Genomic DNA, 23,129 nt, shown 5'->3' with positions numbered 1-23,129 from the left:
TGAGAGAGAGAGAGAGGGAGAGAGAGAGAGAAAGTGTTCTGTTCTTTTTCTTCTAAAGCCACCAATATTCATTCATAGGGGCTCAACCCTGATGTTCTTTTCTAGTCTTAATCACCTCCAAAATGTACTACCTTAAACACCATAACCAGACTGTTTCTACTTTATGTTCTGAAATGGGAGTAAAATTTCAACACACTTGGAGGACACACTTGAACTGTAACCAAAGCCCAGCACAGGAAAACAAGAAACAACAGAAAATATGGAATAACAAGGCAGTTAACAGAAATGAAATACACTCAGGAAAAGACACCAGATGCAACTATCGAGCAAAGAAAGACGCCATGACAAGATACTGTTTTTGTTCTGGTATACAGGCCAATGTTTGAAATATTCATAATCTAAAGTAATGAGAAAAGAATGTAAGGATTCTCTGAATTATTGTCGGAGTATACATTGAAGTGACACGCCAGAGGAAAATCCAACAGTTTCTATAAAAAATTTTAAAGAATCATTCCTTCCACTAACAACATGCAATTCAGATTACACATCTTTAGATATAATCCTTAAATATATTTCAGACATTGTTGGATATATGTGTGTGTATATATAGACATATGTAATATATGCCTAATAATGTTTGTGACATGAAAATAATCAGCAATGTAAATGTTTATCAATAATAGAGTTATGAATGCATAGGTTATGGTATAGTTAAATAATGAATATTTAGCCAGTTATTACAGAGAGTTATTCCTTTGAATGAATACTGGTCAGCTGGCTGTTCCTGATAGGCTAAATGAAAAGGAATACTATAGAATAATGTAATGGTAAAATTAAATTTTTGTAAAATTCCCACATTTTCTATGTATATGTGTCTCTACTTTTTATGTCTCTGTTTAGATACATAATTATCTTTCCTTCAACATGCATAATATTTCTTTTATATATTTCTTTATTCATGTGAAAGGAAAATAGTCCAAATGACATGTAATAAACTCTCAAGAGTATTCATGGGAAATGAATTTAGGGAAGAAAAGAGAGTAATGTTTGTTTCATGTAGTTTTAACTTACCTACCAAATGTTTTTAGATTGTTTTTATTTCATGATCTTTGTATTTCTTTTGTCAGTAAAAGAACAAATAGCAATTGTTGGCCAAAAGAATTTTCATTCAAAGAAATAGAAATACTTAGTTCTGAATGTGGGTCACTGCTATGATTTGAATAGAATACGGCTTTCAAACTTGTGCTAAACTTTATTTTTTTTTAGAAAGATTTATTTATTTGAAAAGCACAATAACAGACAGCAAGAAAGAAACAAAAAAAGAGAAAGTGATTTTCCATCTGCTAAATGCCCACAACAGCTGAAACTAGGCCAAACTGAAGCCAGCAGTTAAGAGTTTCATCTGGGTCTCCCATGCGCATGGCAAGATTGTATGTGCTTCAACCACCATCCACTGCCTGTGGGTGCATTCTCAGGAGATGGAATTGAAAGAACAGAACAGCATGGACTTGAGCCAGGTGTCTGACACGAGATTCCAGCATGCCAAGCAGCAATTTAATCTTCTGCACTACAATATCCCTTGTTACCCCAAAATTACAAGTAGATGGCACTGAGGAGGCAGAAGCTTAGTATCATTCTGGTGTTTATGAGGTGGACCAAATGAGAGGTCTCTAGGTCACCGGGTGCCCTAGGAAGGTAGTTCTTGTGAGAGGATTAGTTACAATAGCCTGAGCTTGCTGTTTCCTTGCTCCCAGTGTGATCACCCCTCCACAGATGCTCTACCACCGCCATTCTCTGGCTTCACCAGATGACCAAACCAGTGTGAATGCCTGATACAGGCCTGTTAGCCTCTACAGCTCTGAGCCAAAATAAACTTCCTTCTTTTGGAAGTAGATTCTTTCTGGTGCTTTGTTATATGAAAAAAAAGCAAATACAGCCATATCTGTCTATAATCTCTTTAACATCACAGTGCCGCTGCTTGGGAAAACCCAGGCAGAAGGTTCTTATACTGGGGATTAGTGCAGGCTCAATAGATAACTTAAAAAAGAAGATACCATACCCAGTGTAGTGGCCTTGCAGCTCAAGTCCTCGCCTTGCATATAGCATGATCCCATATAGGCACAGGTTCGTATCCTGGCAACCCTGCTTCCTATCCAGCTCCCCGCTTGTGGCCTGGGAAAGCAGTAGAGGACAGCCCAAGGCCATGGGACTCTGCATCAGCACAGGAGACCCAGAAGAGGCTCCTGGCTCCCGGCTTTGGATTGGTGCAGCTCTGGCATTGTGGCTGCTTCGGGAGTGAATAAATGAATGGAAGATCTTCCTCTCTGTTTCCCTCCTCTCTTTGTATCTGACTTTTCAGTAAAAATTTAAAATAAATCTTTAAAAAAAAAAAAGAAGATACCATGGGGCTAATATTGTACTGCTTTATTTTTGTGACTGTATCATTAGAGTCTGCTAGAGGATCAAAAAAAAAAAAAAAAAAAAAAAGAGAGAAGCAGTTACAGTCACCCATCACACCAAAGAAGGCAACAGAGGCAGTTCTTGAGGCAGAGAGCAGAATTTCTCTGACTTAAACAGGCAGCCAGGACAGGCTGATAGATGCTCTCTCAACTTGTAGTGTGGAAATCAAGTGGAATCAGGTTGAACAGTGTGGGCCCTCCACTTTTTTCTAATCATCCTATGTGCCTGGTGACCTTAGACTAAGTCACATCTGATCTCTAGCCTCAATGATGAGTGTCACAGGATAGGACTGGGAATGTCAGATTCAAGACCTGGGGAGAGGGCAATGTTGTAACTGCTGGAAATCTTTGAGACCCGCACATCAGCAGCAGGAGTGTGCCTTTAGACATGACCATGGCTGTGAGCTCAAAGACCAGTCTCCTAAGATCCTGGGCATGCAGGATCAGAGAGTGATCTGTTAGAAATGACTACCAGAATATAGGTTCCCATTCTACCAGAAAAGCCATCAGCAGGATGAGCTGCAACACCCTGGACACCTGACCCCAGGACCGTCAGTGATACCAAAGAGACTACACATGAGTTACAACACAGTGGCCATACTCTGGACCACAGTGACCAACACTGGCCCTTTGATCCACATAAGTCCTTGTGGCCTTCTTGAAATTATCCTGATAGAGAGGATGGAAATATTATTATGGAAAGAAATATTGTCATGAGTATGTGCAGCAGTGATTTGGAGTCAATAGAATTCTAGAAGAAATTGTCATTATGAAAATGTGGGTTGTACACATATAATGTTACGCATATGTTATATAAAGGAAATCAAATTGATGATATAATAAATGCACTGAAGTCAGAGGAAAAAGAAAACAGTATAATAGGGGAGTGTTCAAGGCAGGAGTACAGAGAAGATGTTAGAAACTCTGTGAGGACTTTGTTTCTTGATTTTTCTCCCATAATAAAAAGAAATTAAGATATTTTCAACTTCTATTTGAACACTGTTGGAAAGTATACAGTTGCTGTGAAATATCATAGAGGATTTTTTCTTCCAGTTAAATGTAGATTTCTACAAGCTTTAAACCAGCCCAGAGGTAAGCTACCCATCCAAATACTTGTAGCGGGCAGAAGGGGTACATGTAACTAAATATCCCTCAAAACAGAGGCCCTCTTCCCAGAGTTTTCCATGAAGACTATCTAATTATCCCCATGGAGGCCAAAGCAGGTGCAAGCAGAAAGGGCATGTTGGACACACAGTGGTCCCGAGGAAGAGCTAAGAATACAGGGCATATAGGGTCTGGAACAAATGATATGCAGCACAATGTTAGGCCTGTGTGGGTTTCCTTAGGCACAACTATTCTCTTCCAGACCTCAATGCCTTCCATAAGCTGCTCTCACCTTCAGCTTTTATTCAGCTTCCCTTCAGCCTCCTGGCCATGCTTCTGTTCTGACCAGATGTTCCACAGGCACAGTCCACAAAAGAAAATTATTTAATCCTGGAGAGAACACATGTAGTAAGTCATCACCTCGCTCTAAAGTCCCAAGTCAACCTTGGAGTTAAGTCCAAGCAGTGCATTTGTCACACCAGCATGGCTTCTCCTATGTAGACATTTCCAAGTTACACCCCCGAGCTCATGCTGAAGAAGCATGATCATGTGATTCTTCACCGAGGACCCTGGGGATTGGAAGATAAAAACAGCAACTGCATGAGATTTCCCTTGAGAATCTGATAAATTTCAGCTTTCTTTCACCCCAAAACAGAAGCACAAAAGTTTGCATATAAATTGTCTGGAAGTTCCAGAACACCTGATGTATATTGATAGGATGCTGGGGGAAAACAGACTACAGGTGAAGCACCCTATGTTGTGGGAAAGGGCCAAGGCAAGAGTAAACACCAGAAGTGTTAGATAACCAGGCACAGATGGGCCTTGTATCAAAAGGAAGAAGATATTACACAATGTTCTCTTCCTTTCCTCTGCATCCTCCTTTTTTTCTTCTATCTTGAATTCTACATTTTAGTCTTGATTTTTGAGCTGAATATAACTAGTTGGTGATGAGGCTTAAATGCGACCCTGGCAGGTAAAATACCATCAGTTCTGCTATAATGTGACATGTTTCTAGAAATCCGTATACTGTACAATATCACACAATACGAAACCACAGGCTTAGAGAGAAAATGAGGTTAAGGGTACCTGAGGTTTTCTCATAGAAGTGAATGTTAGAAGGACTGCAGCTTGTGAGTTATTGAGAAGTATCAAAGTAGTGATGTAAAATCACGTTGCCAGACTTGGCTACATTTGATTCATCATCCACAATGTGAGCTCAGTCCGCTGCGAATTTTGTGCATTTATATGGCTCATTTGAGCAGAAGAGAATTTTCTGAATTCATCTAACATTTCTTGGAGATGAAACTGCAGATGAAAAAATGTAAAATTCTTGTTATACTCATTGTTCTTATTTTCTAAACAAGCATTTGAGTAGGGCTGACTGTATCGAGATTTTAAAACTGACTATAATTTAAAGATTAAATGCCATTAAGACCACAGTGAAACAAGGTTGTAAAAATAGCAATAAGATTACTATTTCTCAGCATAGAAGAGCCTGCTTTGTCTATATGACTCAAGGAAATCTGAGTGCTTTGCACCCATGTGAGGGACCAATTTGACATAGTGATAAATTCAGATAAAGGTAAACTGGGCTTCATAACTTTGAAACATCATGCCAATCCTGAGTGAAAGCAGTGAAGGCTTCTCAGGGTTGAGAGAAGTTGCTACCACACACACACACACACACACACACACACACACAAACTTCCTGAAAAGTCCTTGTTACACCTTTTTATCTCTCAAGTTTCATCCTACATTGCAGCCATACTAAACTTTTCTTCATACTTCCTCTTTCTGTATCACCAAAGCACAAACAAATTCCAGCATTTGTTGCCTCTCTCATCACCCCTTCCTCTATTTTCCATTCTGTCATTTTTTTTCCCAAGAGTAAAGATTCCAAATCCAGGTATGTTACTCTCGCTACTTTAACAAAGTACTGTAAATGAAGTGTCTTTAAAAACTGCAATTAGTCATCTTACAGTTCTGAAGATCACAATCGCAACATAAGCTTTTTGGGCTGGCTGGTGGGGCATGGGCAAGGCTGTGTTTTCTGGTGACCATAGCAGACAGAATCTGTTCCTTGCCTCCTCTCGCTTCTAGAAGCCACCTGTCGTTTGTGCTTCTGACCTCACTTCACTCTAAGCTCTGCTTAAGTCATCACATCTTTTTTGATTTTCACCCTCTTACCTTCCTCTTCCAAGGAACCTTGAGAGTACAATGGGCCTCTTGGTTAAAGCAGAATAACTTCACCTCGTCACACCTGCAGAATCTTTTTGTTATGTAAGGAGAGATATTCACAGGTTCCAAAGGATCAGGATGTAGACATTTTGCGGGAGGTCATTGTTTAGCCTCTCACACCAGGGATATTCTTTAAAATGTTTAATAATCGATATACTTCTCAGGCAAGAACTCTTGGTCTGTAAGGCCACATGGCTGGACCACGGCTTTGGAGGTTGCTGATGTGCTGGGTGATGCGTAATATATAGATGAAGGATCTCAGGGAGCATCTTGGACATCTGGCATCATGGGGAGGCATGAGAGCTGATCTCAGCGGTTCTCTAAGCAACACAAAAAACCTTCAGCTTTTATACCACTGGTACAGCCACCCTCATGCATTTGGCTAAACACCAACCCTTTTGTGTTCTTACTTCCATGGGTCAGTGTAGCTTCTTTAGGCGTCTTCAAGTTCTCTCCAGTCTCAGCCAGAGTCAGCATGCAAATCTCCTGGGATTTTATTGCATGGTGTACCTAGCCCTTTTTTCTTGAAATATTTAATTTTAAGTTTCATCCAAACTTCATGATTGTGGTCTATAGTTATCTTTCTTTATAATAACATGTATTGTTGGCTCATATACGTAATTAGTTGTTGGTGCCTGGGTTTGAACTCAAGTGCTTTCTTTAGAGGTTGAGCTCTTAACCACTGTGGTTAGTGTCTTCAAATAGATGTACATCTATTTAGGTAGATAAAAGAATAGGTATAAAGTCCTTGCAGGTAACATTGAGGTGCCAACGGGCAATGATTAAATGCATTCATAGATTTGCAAACAGTTCTCTCCTATAGAATTTAGTGCTCATGGGGACAACGTCTTGATCCCATTAGAAGAGTTCTTATCTAAGGTATGAGACCAAATCTATAAACTCTTAAGTTGATATTTTATGAGAAAAGGTTACAATTTTCACAGCAAATAAGTCTAAACCCTAATTTATCTTGGCTAAATAAAGTTCTAGAGTAAAGGATAGCTGTAAGCATATAATGGAAGAGATGAAAAATAAATTAATAAATAAAACTTATGGTAAGAATTTTATTTATTAACTCTAAATGTGGTACATTTCCTGGCTAAAATAGTATATCCAACTTTCTCAAATGGGTAAAGAATAATAGGGATAAGAGAAGCAGAAAAGAGAATGATGAGACAGCTTCTGGAGTTTTTAGAACTGCATTAAGTTCTGCCTGGTCATAGGTGCAATTAGAAATGCATTGCTCAGACCCAAAGGAATCATATGCAACAAAAATAAATTATATTACCCTAGGGGAAAAATAATCAAACATGTTTTATTTTCAAATTCTGTTATTTCAAAATATTTTTTGCTTTGGGGGAAGAATGAACTTTAACATTTTTTATTCATTTAAATGACACATTATATAGAAGAGAGGAAATATCAGAAAATTTTCTTTGCTTTTTAATGAAGGTAGAGGGAGATCTTAATGGGGGGATGAATTTTCTGTAAAAACTTTTTGAGTCCTGTACGTTATTTACAAATCAGACTGTTAATGAAATGTCAAAAGCCAACAGCAATTTTATTTACAGATGCTTTGGTAAGTTGAGAGCAAAGTCTATTTAAGCCCTTGAAACCTAGCAAGAACCTAAAATCCTAGTTAGGAAAACACTCTCTATTCAAAATTTCCTGAAAGGTAGTCTTTCCTCCTACCTTTACGATGGAATGCTGGATGACTTCAGTCAAAAGATACAGTCATTACTATCAGAAAAAAATCTACAAGAAGTTGTTGCCACTTTACTCATTATTGAAGTGCCCTTATGACTATCAGAAAGATCAGGTAAGATGCCAAGAGATGCAAAGAAAGACACATCAAAGTGTTTTTGTTTACTTCTTTGAAGTCTTGTAGTACCTACTGTTTACCACACATACTTCTTGATTCAAGTTGAAAATTGGAATTCACCCATTTCTCTCTTTTTCCTGTCTAAGGTGCAGACGGGGCATATTTCGTTGACTCCATCAATCCCTGCCCCCACACTTAGCACATGCACACGTATACCTAGCCAGTGGAAAAGAAAAAAGGGTTACTCACATTCATCCATTTTACAAAGATTTCCAGGCTGCAATGGGAGGGCTTTACTTCTCCTTGAAGGATGAATAAATAGGTAGCTTTTCTGACAACCTGGTCACACTCAAACTGAAGCAAAAACAAGCTCAAGGTTTTGCTCCACTACTGGCCTATGACATCCAGTGCTGGCAACATGGAGAGGATAGTCATCTGTCTGATGGTCATCTTTTTGGGGACAGTGGCCCATAAATCAAGCTCCCAAGGGCAAGATCGTTACATGACTAGAATGCGTCAACTTATAGACATTGTTGATCAGTTGAAAAATGACGTGAATGATTTGGTAAGACCATGCTTGTCACAATGAAACTTTATACTTTTCAGTTCATATAAAAATATCCTTTTGATTTATAAAAGTAACTCAGAACTAATTTTCTTTTGCTCTAGGACCCTGACTTTCTACCAGCTCCACATGATGTACAGGTAAGATAATTTGAATTTATTTCTAAGAATATATTTGATGCAAATCTTCAAGCCCCAAAAGAAAGGCAGTAGCATGGTTATTTAGTAATATGCTTAACAGGAGTATAATTAATTTAGCATTATATTAATTTTAATGATTTCAGGAATTTAATAATTGGTAGAATTTTTATTTATATTTCTGTCAGGTATTCATTTACCAATCAAAAAAGAAGCTCCATTACGTTCTGCATCAAGTATCTGTTTATCTTTAAGCATCTCTTAGAGTATACCTAAGTTAATGTTAAGACAGAATGACAAAACTAACAACATGTATTAGGAGCAATTTTGAATAATAAACAGCTAGTGAAATTTTAATAATCTTGGAGGCATGAAAGCTCCTGCACTTTCTTTTTATTCTTATGTAACAAATATAGATACATACCCAAAGAAGCAGAGTTCTTCCTTTAATAGCAAACTAAAAAGAAAGTGAAATAATTAGATTGCAGGGACAGCATGGAGGAATGCTACTGTAGTAGTCAAAACAGCCCTTCCTAATGCAATCCCTATGTACCTTGACCTCAGTGAGTCTTGTCTTTGCCTTCAATAAGGTCTTTTGAGTCCATATCTTGAATCATTAAATCCATGAGTATCTCAGGGAGAAGAGGCCTGCCAATGAAGAGTGCTGTGTGCTGATCGTATGCTCCAGTAACTTCTTCGATCTGATCTTCTGATTCAGTCTCTCAGGGTATAAGAGCATTTGGGAGATGTTTCATTGTGACAGTCTTTTAACTGCATAAATTAGGATAACCATGAAAGTGCTAACCGTAATTAGGACTGCAGAAAGGGGGAGACTTATGAAGAAATATTGCTAAGAAAACAACTACCGTAAATGACTATGTGTAAAAGTTTAGAAAGTGAGTGAGTCACAACTATTGTTGTTCTCCAAAATTCACTCTCTAGCTCTCAACTTAATCACTCTCATTTACTAGGTTCTTTTCTAAAAAGCAGCATCTAAAATGAAAATAGCACATTTAGCTTATTGGAAAGATTTTTCCAATAAGTGAGAATATTTCTTAAACAGATTCCTGATTATCAAAACATATATCTGATTGCACCATGTTTAACTACTCTGGTTAGGATCTTTTCCAGAGTTTCCTACAGAAATTTAGAACTTGCAAAAGAAAAAACAAAATATCCCATTTTTCTAACTGGAAATGATGTTATGGGCACTTTATACACTTTTTTTTTAAGTGAAAGATCTTACCTCACAATGAGAGTAGTTTGTCTCAGTGGTACTGTATCTGTCTGATGATCTGCCTACGATACAAGTATTGGTATAACTACGATCTTGAAGTTATACTGGCAGGCAAGCTCAGTAGGAACAAGAGTTCAAGGATACATTGACATTATAATGAGCTTTTCAGGGCTAGCATCAAAGTTGTGTCTCAGAGATTTTTTTTTAATGATTGAAAAATTCAATGAAAATAAAATCACTTAAAAGTTGCATTTATGTAGTAATTAACTAAGGTTTTTGCTTGGCCTTGACAGCCATCAAATAGATCTCAACTGGTGCTGATTTTGCCCTATAGGGGAGCTGTGGACATTGTCTGGATAAATTTTTGGTGGTTATAATTGGGGGTGGGATGAGGATATTACTGACATATGGTAGTCAGAGGTCAGAGATGTTGTTTTACTTTGTTGAAGGCACAGGACAGTCATGACAGAACCATCCATCCCCAAATGTCAAAAGTGTCATTGTTGAGAAATACTGATAACAAAGCTATTTGGTGTGTGAGACAAAGGGCATTTTGCCAGTGAGCAAGATTTCTTAGTGTTATTGGTTAGGGCTCTCCTTGCAAGAGAGGGTAAAAAAAAAAAAACAAATAGGATAAAAATAGGCTTTAAGTAAGCAAACATTTAAAATATTCAAATACAAAACAAGAAAGCCAGCTGCGCGCTTTTAAAAAGCAGCACTTGACTAGTTTTCTAGCTAAAGAGAGGTGTTTTTTATGCATGCTTTTGACTTCCTTACTACTCCTGCTAGTCTGTATCACTAATATAGGACAAGAAATTGCTCATGTTCTCATATGATCAATGATGAGGGCAACAAATCCTTGCTCTGGGAATCTGCTATGATTAAAGCAGAGAAAGGGAAGCAGTGTTTATGCTCCCAGACTGTACTAAACATGAACCTGGGCCATCCTAAGGCTGCCTCCTCAAGGTTAACCTGTCCACTCCTCTTATCAATACAACCTTAGCAGTTAGCAGGAACAGTATCTTCACATCTTTTCCTCCCATAGGCTGCCTTTGATGTACATCTAACACTAGATGTGTTCCAGATCACACACTGCCAGGGACAGCTCTACTGCTTGCAGAACAAACAAAAACGAAACAAAACAAAATAAAACAAAGCAAAACATGGCTGCCTTATAACACAGGTGAACTAGGAAGACTGGGAAAGTGTATGCAGTCATTTGACAGGGGCATACACATGCAGATGCCATCCAAAGCATCTTCCAGAAAGCCACATTGGTTTTGACCATTCCTGGCACTATTATTTCAAAGGCATTGGCTCTGTACGGCCTTTTTACTTCCTTGGAACCTAATTTTCTTTCAACATACACATGAAAATGTTAACTCAGCAAAATGAACCTCTGTGAGAAATGCTGGTTTCTCAGATCATCACGGCTGAAGCAGTTAGTGTTTTCAGTTTCAGCTGGAAAATTTACCTCTTTAAATATGAATATTATTTTTTTCCAGTAAGTTAAGCCGGTTGTGGTCAAAAAGAAGAGAAAAGAAAAAAATTTCAACAAATACGAACATGTGGTTTTCAAGGAAAAAAAAGTGCTATAATTAACATTTATAAATAGTTTCTATTAAATAAGCATTTTGGCAATCATATGGAAAGGACACCACCTTGCCCTGTGAGATGCAGGCTGCCCTGATATAAGGAAACCAGATAAGCTGGTTCTCGGCTTGCGGCTGTGTATGCAAAGCAAGCCCTATGGGTTTGTGTCTTATATATGCATGTTATTAATCAACATTTGTGTTGGGTAAGCATATGGGTTGGAAAATGCAAAGCACGCTAGTGCTATTTTCAGCAAGTTGTCCACGGGAAGGAAGATTCAGGTGAGCTTGTTGTGTAAAGAACAATCCTTGCAGGAATTGGGAGGTAATGAGACTTCTAGTTGGTAATAAGGTAGCAACCCTCCCACAGATTAATGAAAGGAAAATACTCAGAATTTCAGGGAATAAACAGTATCACTTATACACACTGGTTCAATGAGAAAAGTAACTTGGACTCAACAATGGGCTTATAAGCAATTAGATCAGCAATAAAAGGTCTTCAATGAGTCAGTATTAATTTGGCTCTTACAATGAAGTACTTTTTCATTTTGACAGTTAAGACACTGGCTTATTCAGCACTCAGTGATTATTTGACCAAACCAAAAGACAAGTTTTTGATCCTTGTTCTGCCCTTTTGCTTATTTCTTGAAACTTTCTTTGCTTTTCCATCTAAGAAATGGTGTTCCTTCACATTAGTTGGATGAGTCTCATGTTTTGTTCCTCGACAGCTTGGTTGCAGCAGAACACAACCCTAACTGACCTGACTGTGAATGGGATTGTGGGAAAGTCATGTGTGGTCTATGACCAGTGTATTGAATATTAGAACATACCAACAGTTAGGTACTCACTTCCTTTACCCAAAAGGGTCAGGTTGGAGAGTGGATGTAACTCATTTCCTCTGTTCACTTAGCATATACTGAGCATTCTCTCCCTTAACAAGGCATCATGCCATATGCTACAGAGAATAACGTGTTGTTCAAATCATGTATTTGATAGTTACTCTTCTGTATATAAAGACACAGAGCAACAATTGACAATGATTCTTAATTAGCCTACAGTATAATTTATCCAAAGAATACACCAATCACAGTAATTTTTAGAGCCTCATAATTCTGCAAATGGGTTCTTAAAGCAAACTATCTCTTCCTTGTAAAACACAAAAGTTCTGTCTAGACATGAAAATGACTTAGGAATAAAGGACTGTGAAAAAGTTGAGTAGCCTTCTGTGTGGCAGAGAAACATCCCTCCCTGTCAAGGACACTTCTGCTTGCAGCCCAATGATGAAACAGGAGGTGGAAGCAAACTTCACTTGTCTGCTGAAGCAAATGTGATCTTGCACTGCAATTCCACAGAAATAGGACAGTAAGGTGACTTTTTAAACTTTTCACAATGAGGGTTGCTAACATTTACAAATGATTTCTTTTTCAGAACGGCTGTGAGCTGTCAGCTCTTTCATGTTTTCAGAAGGCCCAACTCAAGCCAGCAAAGGCAGAAGACAATGGAAAAAGAATCAATTTATTAATTAAACAGCTGAGAAGGAAACCACCCAGCACAAAGTTAAAAAAACCACAGAAACACAGACCAGTAAGACTGTCATGCATTATTTCATTTCTACTTAATAACCTTATTTATGATTACTTTATTAAGGTGTATTACCTTATTAACTGTTATATTACATGCACATTAGATTCACACATGTAGCTTGACCTTCCAATGACTTCCTTAGTTATGTCTTATTATAAACAATGTCTTTTGAGAATTGTATGTCTTTTAAGTCACAGAGTCAAAAGTGCCCAGCACCACAATTACAACTCAGAAATAGATCTTGGAATTTAGACTATGTAATATTGCTTACAAAGGTAAAGAATTCACGAGAGAATAAATCCAATTGTAATTTGGAGTTAGGAAATTTCTCCTTTCATTAAATGGTCATATATAACTTATATTCTTATGGACAGGAGCTAGATTCTAGTTTTCTGACAAGAATTTATGAGAGACCAAGATAAATCCCAGACTTTCTTATCAACTCTTGTTGCACATACTGTAGCACAGTGCAGAGTTTGACCAAGTAGACAGCTCTACAAGGATGGGGACTTTCTTTCTTTCTCTCTCTCTCTCTCCCTCCCTCCTTCCCTCTATTCCTTTCTTCTTCTCTTCCCTTCCTTTTCTTCTCCTCCCCTCCCCTCCCCTCTCCTTTCCTTTCCTTCCTTTCGGTTCTCTTTCTTTCTTCCAAGATTTATTTTATTTTTATTGGAAACACAAATTTACAGACAGAAGGAGAGTCAGAGAAAAAGATCTTTAATCTGTTGGTTCACTCCCCAAAGGAGGCCTCAATGGCCAGAGTTGAGCTGATTTGAAGCCAGGAGCCAGGAACTTCTTGTGGGTGTCCCAGTAGGGTACAAGGTCCCAAGGCTTTGGGCCATCCTCTGCTGCCTTCCCAGATCACAAGTAGAAAGTTAGATGGGAAGTACAGCATCTGAATCTGGGACACTAACTGGTGCCCATATTGGATCCTGGTACTGGAGAGGGAGGATGAGCTAATTGAGACACTGCATTAGCCTCAGGGAATTGCAGTAATCTGTGGTTTTTTGGGATTCTGGTACCTTCCTATCTAACTGTTCTTATGCAAACTCACAAGCAATGTTATTACTCATGATCATGAGTAATTTAAGCATCAATCAAAAACAGTGGAAAAGCATAAATACTTTTGTTTAAAAATCAATTCTCCTTTCTCTAAGGAACTTAGGAATTCTACGTGTGATTCAAATGAAAGTTTAATTATATTATTAAAATGATTCTTATTTCTTTGGTTACTTGGCCAGGTCAGCATGTGAAAAATACTCTTCTGAAACTCTCTTTAGAGAAACAGGAGCTGAGTGCTAAAGTCAAAGGCTGAAGCAGTAGTCAGTGTTGGCAGGGAACCATGAAACTGTCCGGTTCCACCTTTTCAAGGCACAGACAAGGCAAACCAGGCTTACCACATAGGTCAGGCACCCTGTCCTACATTCCACAAACAATATCAGAATGAGAACTGGAACGGTTTTGCCAAACACTTTCACTACAACATCAAACCAGCAATTAGATGCTAAATACCAAGACAGGGTGTAGTGTTTGTTATTTCAACAATAGGGATAAAGAATATAAAGCAATATTTTAAATAAAATTTTTGAATAAAAAGAATACAAGAAAAGAGGCAAAGGAGAGCATATGCAGTCCTATTAACACTCTCCCTGGTTAAAAATTTTAACAACACTTAATAATAATAAGGGTGTTCTAAGTGAAAATAGGTAAAAACTTTTGTTTTTCAATTTCTACCTCAAATGCCTTAGACTTCTCTATCCCTTTAATTTAGTAGTTCTAAAATTTGTTCCAATCAAGTGAAGATGTATATTTAAAAATTGCTCATAGGGCTGTTCTTTGCAATATTATATACAGAAATAAAATGCTAGAAGCATATTGTATGTAAAAATTTGTATTAGATTTATTCTATATTAAAATAAAAAACAATCATTGTATTTTAAACTTTTGAAAAATCATTTAATACTTAGGAGGTGCTTTAAATCTGTTAGATATACTTTTAAAAAGCAGATTATCAATCCAGGTAAGTAACATAAGTTTAAAGGAAATCAAAACAATAAAAAATACCACCAAAAGGATATACATTAAAATGTGGCAGTGGTTATCTCTGGATATGAGATTACAAGTGCTTTTTCCTCTTGTTACCTTCTGAATAATTATATGTATTTCCCAAATATTCTCTAATGAACATGAACTATGTCTTTAACTGGGGAAAATATATATGATCATTTTATTCAATGGAGAACAATGGTTTTAAATAGATATGTTGCTTTTCATTTATTTCTAGACATGCCCCTCATGTGCTTCATATGAGAAAAAAAAGCCCAAAGAATTCTTAGAAAGACTGAAATCACTTCTCCAAAAGGTACTCACCTTAAATTATGGTTTATTTTTTATTTCATTTTTTTGTTTCAAAATTGCTTCTGTTTGGGGTATTAATAATGTGTTATTTCCACAGATGATTCATGAACATCTCCTTGAACATCAGGAATAAGAAGATTCCTGTGGGTCTAACCTGAAGCTGGACACTATACTACATACTCTAACACCATTGTGAGACTCGCTTCTTGATTTTCCAAGTGGAAGAGTCCAATATTTTGGTGATGGGGAAAAGCTCACAGGAGTGCAGAAAGTCAGGATTATTTTCCTCAATTTACTATGCAATAGTTTATTCCATCCACATTCTCTGTGATTGGCCAACTTAAAGAAACTTTGCACTAAGTTTAGTCTAATTTCTATGGTATAGATTTCTATTATTTCTGACATTAACCCTTTATTTTGCTCCCAAACGTATGACATTATTTGGTTGGGAAAAGTCAAAATTTTCAACTAAAAATCTTACAGTATTTTGCAGAAAATCTTGATCTTAATAACTATATGACAGAGGTTTATTAAGGTTATCCTTAAAAGGTATATACTTCATTCAAGTTGAAAATATATAAGGATACATATAAAATGAAAGGTCAAAATATTTATTTTTTTAAGGAAATGGAAACTGAGTGTCTAGACCTTACCGCTGAAGAGTTTACTTTTTATCTCAGAATGTCTATTATCTAAGTATGTAATTTACTACATATTGGGGAATGGTTCTACCACATATTTATAAAAAATGTTTAACTTCTTTAGTGGACTTTTAAAAATATGTAAGTGCTATAAATATGAATGTATTTATAGCTAGTCCCAATCTTTTTAAAAGTGGTAATAGAGTATGAATAAGTTGGTTTAGGATTACCTTCTCTTAATTCCTTGTCCCTGAATAAGCTAACATTTTAAGCTTGTAGAAATGGCCATTAAAAGCTATAGAGGTACATATGTCAGATCATCTTCTGGAACTTGAGTTCAGAAAGTTTCATAACTCTTTTTGAATTGCTATATGATAAATGAGCCAATAACTCAAAATGACTGTCTTCTTTCTTCCTTTTTATTCCATTATTTTTAAAATGAAATTCAAGTATGAAGAAATTTCAAAACATAGCATTTTAGATACTTTGTATGTTTTTGATAAGAGATATTCACTCATTTATAAAAATCAAAATCGGATTACAAACCAAGGGACCAGCACTCCTGTCCCAATTAAAAACAGAGTTTTATAAATAATCCCCATTTTCCAACCGTGGTTAGTAAAAACAAGCAACCAGCTGTAATTGCTGCTTCATATCAACTCCAGCAGAGTTTGTTTAAATGTGAAGTTTAAACACTCTAGAAAAATAAAATTTTCGTTAGAATGGTATAAGCTATTTGAGAATTGGTTATTGTTAATATGACTCTGAGGGCACTATAAGATGTGGGTTGGGAAATGTTTTATACTCTGCGAAGAAAATTTATCTACTTCAAGTGTTTTATAACAAATACAGACTGAACATATGGTCAAATCTCAATGATTAAAAAATTTACAATATGTTCTTATAAAGGAATCATGTAAGCATGTATCTAATGGTGATGATATACTTAATTGTCAAATGGTGCAAGCACAGGCTGCTGGGCTAAAAGTAGAAAGCAAGCACAGATGATGACTCGGGAAAGAAACAGAATGTATTTCTTGTATGGCTTTATAGTTGCTCACTTCCTTAACATTGTGATATTTTATTTAAAATAATGTATTTATTTTGGTGTGCTTATTGTTTTTTTTTTTTTAAAAAACTCTGTTATAGTCCTCTTTCCCAAGGTCTCTATCTTAAAAGTAAAAACAACTTAATGAGGAATTGGAGCCTTCATTAAATAAAATTTAAAAAGTTAGGTGAAGTGCTCACTAGGAGTGCAGGAAATGTAACGCACTGGAATGAACAAGATGAAGATTGAAGATGTGAACAGCTTCATCTTTGCTGCTCAGTGTTCAAGACTTAGCCAGTTCCTCAAAGTGGCAAAAGGATAACCCATTATTACTCATCTACAGATGGTGATATTGGAGACCTGAAAGATTTCCATTTGATAATCTGTAGGGTGCTGGACTTAAATTCTATATCTGTTTTTCTTTCTTTTTTTCTTAGTTTTTAGAGCTCTATATGTCTATAAAGTTTATGATACTCTTCTAAAAACATCTGATCATCAACTCTGAGTAAAACTTTCTACTGAGTCAGATGTTATGTTGTTCAACATTATTCCAATAGCGTTTGTAGCAATGCTAATTGCAGGATCAAGGGAATGTTCCAAGGGAAGAAGGCAAGAAGGAAGGCTGGAGGGCAGGCAGGACGAAAAACATTGTTGTAGGATATGGGAGTTATGAGAATTCAGAAAAAAATTAATCATGATCTTTACTGTTTTAGTCAAAAGTGTCTTCTTGGGACACTTGCATAAAATTGTAGCATTATTATTCTATATTATTGCTCTGTTGCATTTATATCTGCATCTGAGAATTTAGTTTTTATATGAACTATGTACCTTATAACTTAATGATTATTTATTATATATTTGGTTTTAAATGTTTATGTTCATGACTTCTTATTTAAGACCTAATCACATTAAATACTATCAGTCAGTACAACTGTCTTTTGTGGTTCCCTATAAATCCTTAATTCAGTAGTCCTAATAGAAAATACAGGATGGTCCTTAGTTCTGGGAGCACACAGTTTTGTGGGTATGGTAATATTGACCTTTTCTCCTTATCTGCTTCCACTGAAATGGAACTGTCCCCTTCCTGTCCCTACTCCAGGTTAACACTTTTGCAGCAGCTCTCCCAAATGTACAGCAGATCCAGGAGCAGCTGAGAATATTCTTCCCAATGCTCACTTCTACCATGACATGCCACACTTGTGCAAAACTCCCTTCTAGGTTCAAGTTTACCCTTTCTAGTTTTTTATGTCCTCTTATTTTTTACTAATGATTTGTATCACTTGGTCACTCTGTCATGTTCATTGGGTCTTAGACTTGTTTCTTCCTCTGGGTCCAACTTTTGTCACCATCCTAGATAACTTCAGTGTCCACAGAAAGAATTTCATCAACCCACACATTCTTTTTTTTTTTTTTACACCATCCTGTCATCCTCACACATGACCAGACCCCAGACTTTAATCATCAGTTACCTCACTTTCCTGTGAAATCTTCACACATATAAAACCACTGCCTGCTTCTCTTTTAGCTGTCAAACTACCCTACTGTTAATGTACCTGTTCTGACACCCTGAGGCCATGTTGTCATCTCTCCACATGTTGATTAGCCTTATTTCCTAAGTGAACCTGCACCACTGATCAGTCTCTTGAGCTACATATTCAAAAACAAATACCACATCTGCCCTTGCACATTTGTCTAGAGTGTGTCTACCAATTCCTTCTCTAGATATCTTCTCCTTGGCACCCCTTCAGACAAATTGGCTTTAGTCCCTCATATTTGGACACCTTTTCAAACCCCCAAAGGGTTTACTGAAATCATTTCCTTACTCCTCACGGATTTAAATATCTGCCACAACTTTGGACAAGAGACTTTCTCCACTTAGTGAAGTACCTAGTTAGCCAACACATGGCTTCACCTCATGTTGAACAAAGAATTTGTATATTTATGAACTAAGTTCATTAAAAGATTGGTTTAGACATGTATCTATATTCTCTCATCCCTTATCCACTCACCAGGCTTTCATAATTTGATTCCTACCTATCCTTTGTCCTATTACTGCATCAAAAATTGCTCTGTCAACAATTACCTCCTAATTACTCAATTCACAGATGTCAATGTCCTCATCTTACTCGATCTTGCCATGGGTTTTGCTAACTTTGGCTGCTTTCACCCTTTTCCCTCTTTACCACTGGGGGCTCTTTTTTGTCTGCTGATTGTCTCATCTCTCTTACCCACATATCCTCGATGAGTTACTGACTTGCTTCACTGTCCTCTCCTTAGAAGCTGATGTTCCGGAGGATTCTGTTTTTCACTTCTTAGCTTAAGCTTACTCCCTTTACCATCAAATGTTTTAAATGTTCCCCCATAGGGATGGCCCCTAAATCTATGGTTAGACACAAGGTCTCTGCTAATTTCCAGGGCTAAATTCTCCCTAAAGGTCTCTGTCTCCCACGCCCTTCACCTTAACATGCCAAAATCTATCTCGCCACTTTCCCACTCCTTCACCTTCCCTGTTTTTAAGAGTTGTTTACTATGATCAATGGTACCACATATTTCCAGCCTCCCAGAGTCTGCTTTCCCCTTCACCATCATACCTAACTGATCACTGGGACTTTTAATCTATTTGAAATCTATCTCTCTTTTCTATTCGTACTCTGCTATCACCTTGATGCAGGCTCTCAGTTCCTGTTTAAGTGGTTGCAAAAAACATGCAGTCTGTTCCTAGTCTCTCACTTTGTCCTCCTCTAATCAACTTCTATGTGCCCACTGGCATGATATTTTGTAAAACTTAAGTCTGATGGCAACTTTTTCTTATTTAACACCTCTCAATAGTTCCCTTTTAGAACAAAGTCCAGGACATAAACAGAGCATGTAGCAGTCTTTAATATTTGTTCTCCTGTAACTGTCAGATTTTTTTCTTCTTGCGTTGTAGCTAAACCAAACTGCTTCCCAGTTCTGAGAGGCAACATGCTGCTTCATTCCTCTGTGAATCTGAATTTTCAATAATCTCTCCCTCTCTGGAATATATTTCTCTCTCCATCTGCTGTTGCTCAGAAAATCTTCACGGGTTCATCAACATCATTTAGTCACCTCTTTAGGATTTCCATCATCACCATGTTACTCTATCTCTGTAACAGTATTAATTCCTTTTCACTTTCAGAACGTGAACATACTTTGATTGTTAAATTTAATAGAAATTTTGCATGTTTTTAATTTTATAACATTTCTTCCTTTTCCAGAATGTTTACTTCTTGGCAGAAAAAATCACATTTTGCTACCAGTCTCTTATATAAAGGCATTTCAAAAAGTTCATGGAGACATTGAATTAAAATACTTTTTTGGGGAAAATGTCTTTAAAAATCCATACATAGTTTTTCATAATACACATTATCATGAACTTTTTGAAGGACTCTGTATTTATTAAATGAAATATACTAGAAAAAATTTGCAAAACTGAACTGAACCAAACACATGATTTGTTCACTTAATATCCTCCTTTACATATCTTTTTTATATGCTGAATCCAATTACTACCAAAGCCAGTCGACTGTGTTTTTAAAACATCTCTAGAATCAAACAACTTGTCATTACTTCAAGATTCTTCTTTATTTAAGGCTCCACAATTCTGACTGAAGTGCTTGTAAAACTTCCTAAAGAGTTGTCCTGCTACTGTGCCTGACTCTCACCAAAATCTATGTGCAGCATAGCAGCCTTAGTAGTTCCTTTAAAAACTTGTCATACTATGTAATCTCTAAGAGTAAAACCCTCCAATGTTTCACACATCACTGTAGGTAAAGTACAAATTCTACAATAAGGGCAACTGGTTGTATCCTTTCTACCTCCTCCCTTTCTAACCTCATTAACTCTTTTTTTAAACTCCAGCCACAGTGGCATTCTTCCTTCTTCCAACACTCTAGGAACACTCCCACTTACAGCATTCACACCTAAATGATGCTTATTTATTTGAGAGGCAAACACGTGTGCATGTACGCATGCACTGAGAAAGAGTGTGTGTTCATCCACTGGATTATGTTCCACTTCCCCTCAGTGGACAGTTTCTGTCTAGGGTAAAACCAGAAACAGAAACTAAAGGATGACAGGAATCCAAGAATCTGAGTCCTTGCCTGCTGCCTCCTGGGCTTCATAGTAAGAGAGAGCAGGAATTTGGAGCAGAGCCAGGATCTGAATACAGGCTCTCCATACAGAGGACTGAACGATGTTCACAGCATCTTCATTACTAGTCAAATATCCATCCACACTTCCACTTTCTGTTCCCTTGCTTCGAATGGCTCTCCAGTAAATACACTTTCCTTAACTGTCATTTTCTCTATCAGGTCTTCTCACTGCTACCCTGTTTTAAATTTCAATACCATCACCCCAAATACCTCTGCAGGATTTTTCTGCATAGAAGTTACCACCACCCTTGGCTTATATACTTTAAAAACATTTCTGTATTTAGAGCCTGGTGCAGTAACCTAGTAGTTAACTTCCTCTCCTTGTACACACTGGGATGCCATAGGGTGCCAGTTCATGTCCTGGCTTCACTACTTCCCATCCAGCTTGCTGCTTGTGGCCTGGAAAAGTAGTCGAGGATGGCCCAAAGCCTTTGAACCCTGCACCCACATGAGAGGCCTTGAGGAGGTCCCTGGATCTTGGTTCCTGTCTTCAGATTAGAGCTCAGCTCCAGCAGTTGTGACTACTTTGGGAATGAACCAGCTGATAGAAGATCCTTCTCCCTGGCTCTCCTCTCTATAATTCTGACTTTCAAATAAAAATAAATAACTATTTAAAATAAATAAATAAAATAAAACCATTTCTGTACTTATTGTCTCTGTTTTCCAGTATGGTGTAAGCTCCCTGTAGTCAGGATGTTTGTACACTTTATTCATTGCTATATACCTTGAACACAGAAAATACTCCTTTAATGTCTGTAGAAAGAATTGGCAGGGCCTGCCTGCACTGGCTGGGAATAAGAGTTTGCCCATAGGGCTTTAATTCCCAACACATCGTTTGCCTTTTTATTGTATACTTCTAGTCCATGTGGAAGGCCTGGAAGAAGCTGCTGGCTCCATTTCTAAACTGTTTTGCTACATTTCACAAAAATTGAGGTTCTAGTTAGTAACTGTAAATCCTTCAGTGCCATAAGAGTCACACACTAGCATCTATTCCTGCAAAGTTTTGGATTCTTGTTTTTGCCATCTTGTGATGCATTTTTATTTTAGTAGCATGGTTGTTAACATCACATTGATGAAAACTTTATGTTTTTACCCCAATATAGACTGTGCTCACAGGTTCTGTAATTTCAGTAATACATAATGGAAGTGTAGCAAAGACTGATATGTTCAGATATGGAGACAAAGGTGTTGTATGTCTCTATACATATAGACTTGAGATGGACTCCCAGTGAAAGAACTGAATGTATCCTAACAGTAAGATGATGGACTCCCTGACAATGTCCATGCCTACATTGTTGGGAAACACTTCAACAACACGTTGGACTTATGACTCTTCATAAAGGACATTCATTGTAAAACTAGAGAGGAAATCAATGTGGGAGGAGGCAGGGGAGGGTGAGGCACCTTGGAGAAGAGCATGGGCTACCTGAGAACCTATGGAACCATACCATAAAACAAAATAAAATGTTTAAAAAAATAAAAATAAAAAAACCCTACTGGCTCCTTGCTACAGATTAGCTCAGCTCTGGCTGTTGCATCCATTTGCAGAGTGCACCAGCAGATAGAAGCTGTCTCCTCTCTGTTTCTCTCTCTCTCTCTCCATAACTCTGAATTTCAAATAAATCTTTTTTTACAAAAAGACAGTTCAAAGTATCTTTGTGTTCATGAGTGAATGGATGGAAAAAGAAGTAATTTTTTTCCCCTTCTTTCAAAATGGATATTGTGGAAAAAGTTTTTCACAGAAGGTACAAAAAATGTTTTTCTCATTGTAGCTTTGCTTTACTCATTTATTCTCAACAAGATGGTAAAATACTATACGGAGAGATGTAGTGGAGAGACCCAGCAGGGAAGTGGGGACAGAAAAAGGTGGGGGAAGAGGGGCTAAAAGAGGCTGATGAAGAAAGAGATTTTAAACAGGATGAAAGTGTAAAGACATGTAATGGTGTATTTTGTTTAATTCCATTGGGGTTAAATAGGGAATAATGCAAAAGTCAGGAGTAGTCACATGAACACCCCATACCCCTCAAAGTCTGAAGCACAATTCTTTCATATTGTATTGAAATGAATTTGAGTCCAAATGAATTATCTGATAAGTGTGAACAAACTGGCAAGTGGTTCTCAGCCATCTGGAGGAGCTTATAAAAATACTGCAAATTAATTAATTAAAATAAAATC

General features: G+C 37.2%; 1 protein-coding gene and 1 long non-coding RNA gene across 3 annotated transcripts in view; one reads left to right on the top strand and one right to left on the bottom strand.

Moving 5' to 3' along the window:
* The window catches only part of LOC121147400, a 56,647-nt gene extending 46,971 nt beyond the window's left edge, over nucleotides 1-9,676 (bottom strand). For both annotated transcript variants that reach the window (XR_005882375.1, XR_005882374.1), the window contains exons 1-4: nucleotides 9,572-9,676; nucleotides 8,879-9,046; nucleotides 8,750-8,782; nucleotides 3,856-3,953 (exon numbers count right to left, since the gene is read on the bottom strand). This is a non-coding gene — a long non-coding RNA (uncharacterized LOC121147400). The remainder of the gene's footprint in view (nucleotides 1-3,855; nucleotides 3,954-8,749; nucleotides 8,783-8,878; nucleotides 9,047-9,571) is intronic.
* Nucleotides 7,886-15,281, top strand: IL21 (interleukin 21). The gene is made up of 5 exons (XM_040967252.1): nucleotides 7,886-8,188; nucleotides 8,293-8,328; nucleotides 12,583-12,738; nucleotides 15,020-15,097; nucleotides 15,191-15,281. The coding sequence occupies exons 1-5, from the start codon at nucleotides 8,021-8,023 to the stop codon at nucleotides 15,224-15,226; spliced, it is 474 nt and encodes a 157-aa protein (XP_040823186.1). The 5' UTR covers nucleotides 7,886-8,020; the 3' UTR covers nucleotides 15,227-15,281.
* Nucleotides 15,282-23,129: the final 7,848 nt, after the last annotated feature.

Source organism: Ochotona curzoniae, unplaced genomic scaffold (assembly GCF_017591425.1).
Source record: "Ochotona curzoniae isolate NIBS_2020 unplaced genomic scaffold, NIBS_Ocur_1.0 scaffold_4506, whole genome shotgun sequence".
Lineage (NCBI taxonomy): Eukaryota > Metazoa > Chordata > Mammalia > Lagomorpha > Ochotonidae > Ochotona > Ochotona curzoniae.
The sequence above is the reverse complement of the archived record's forward strand: the minus strand, read 5'-3'. Positions and strand labels throughout refer to the sequence as shown.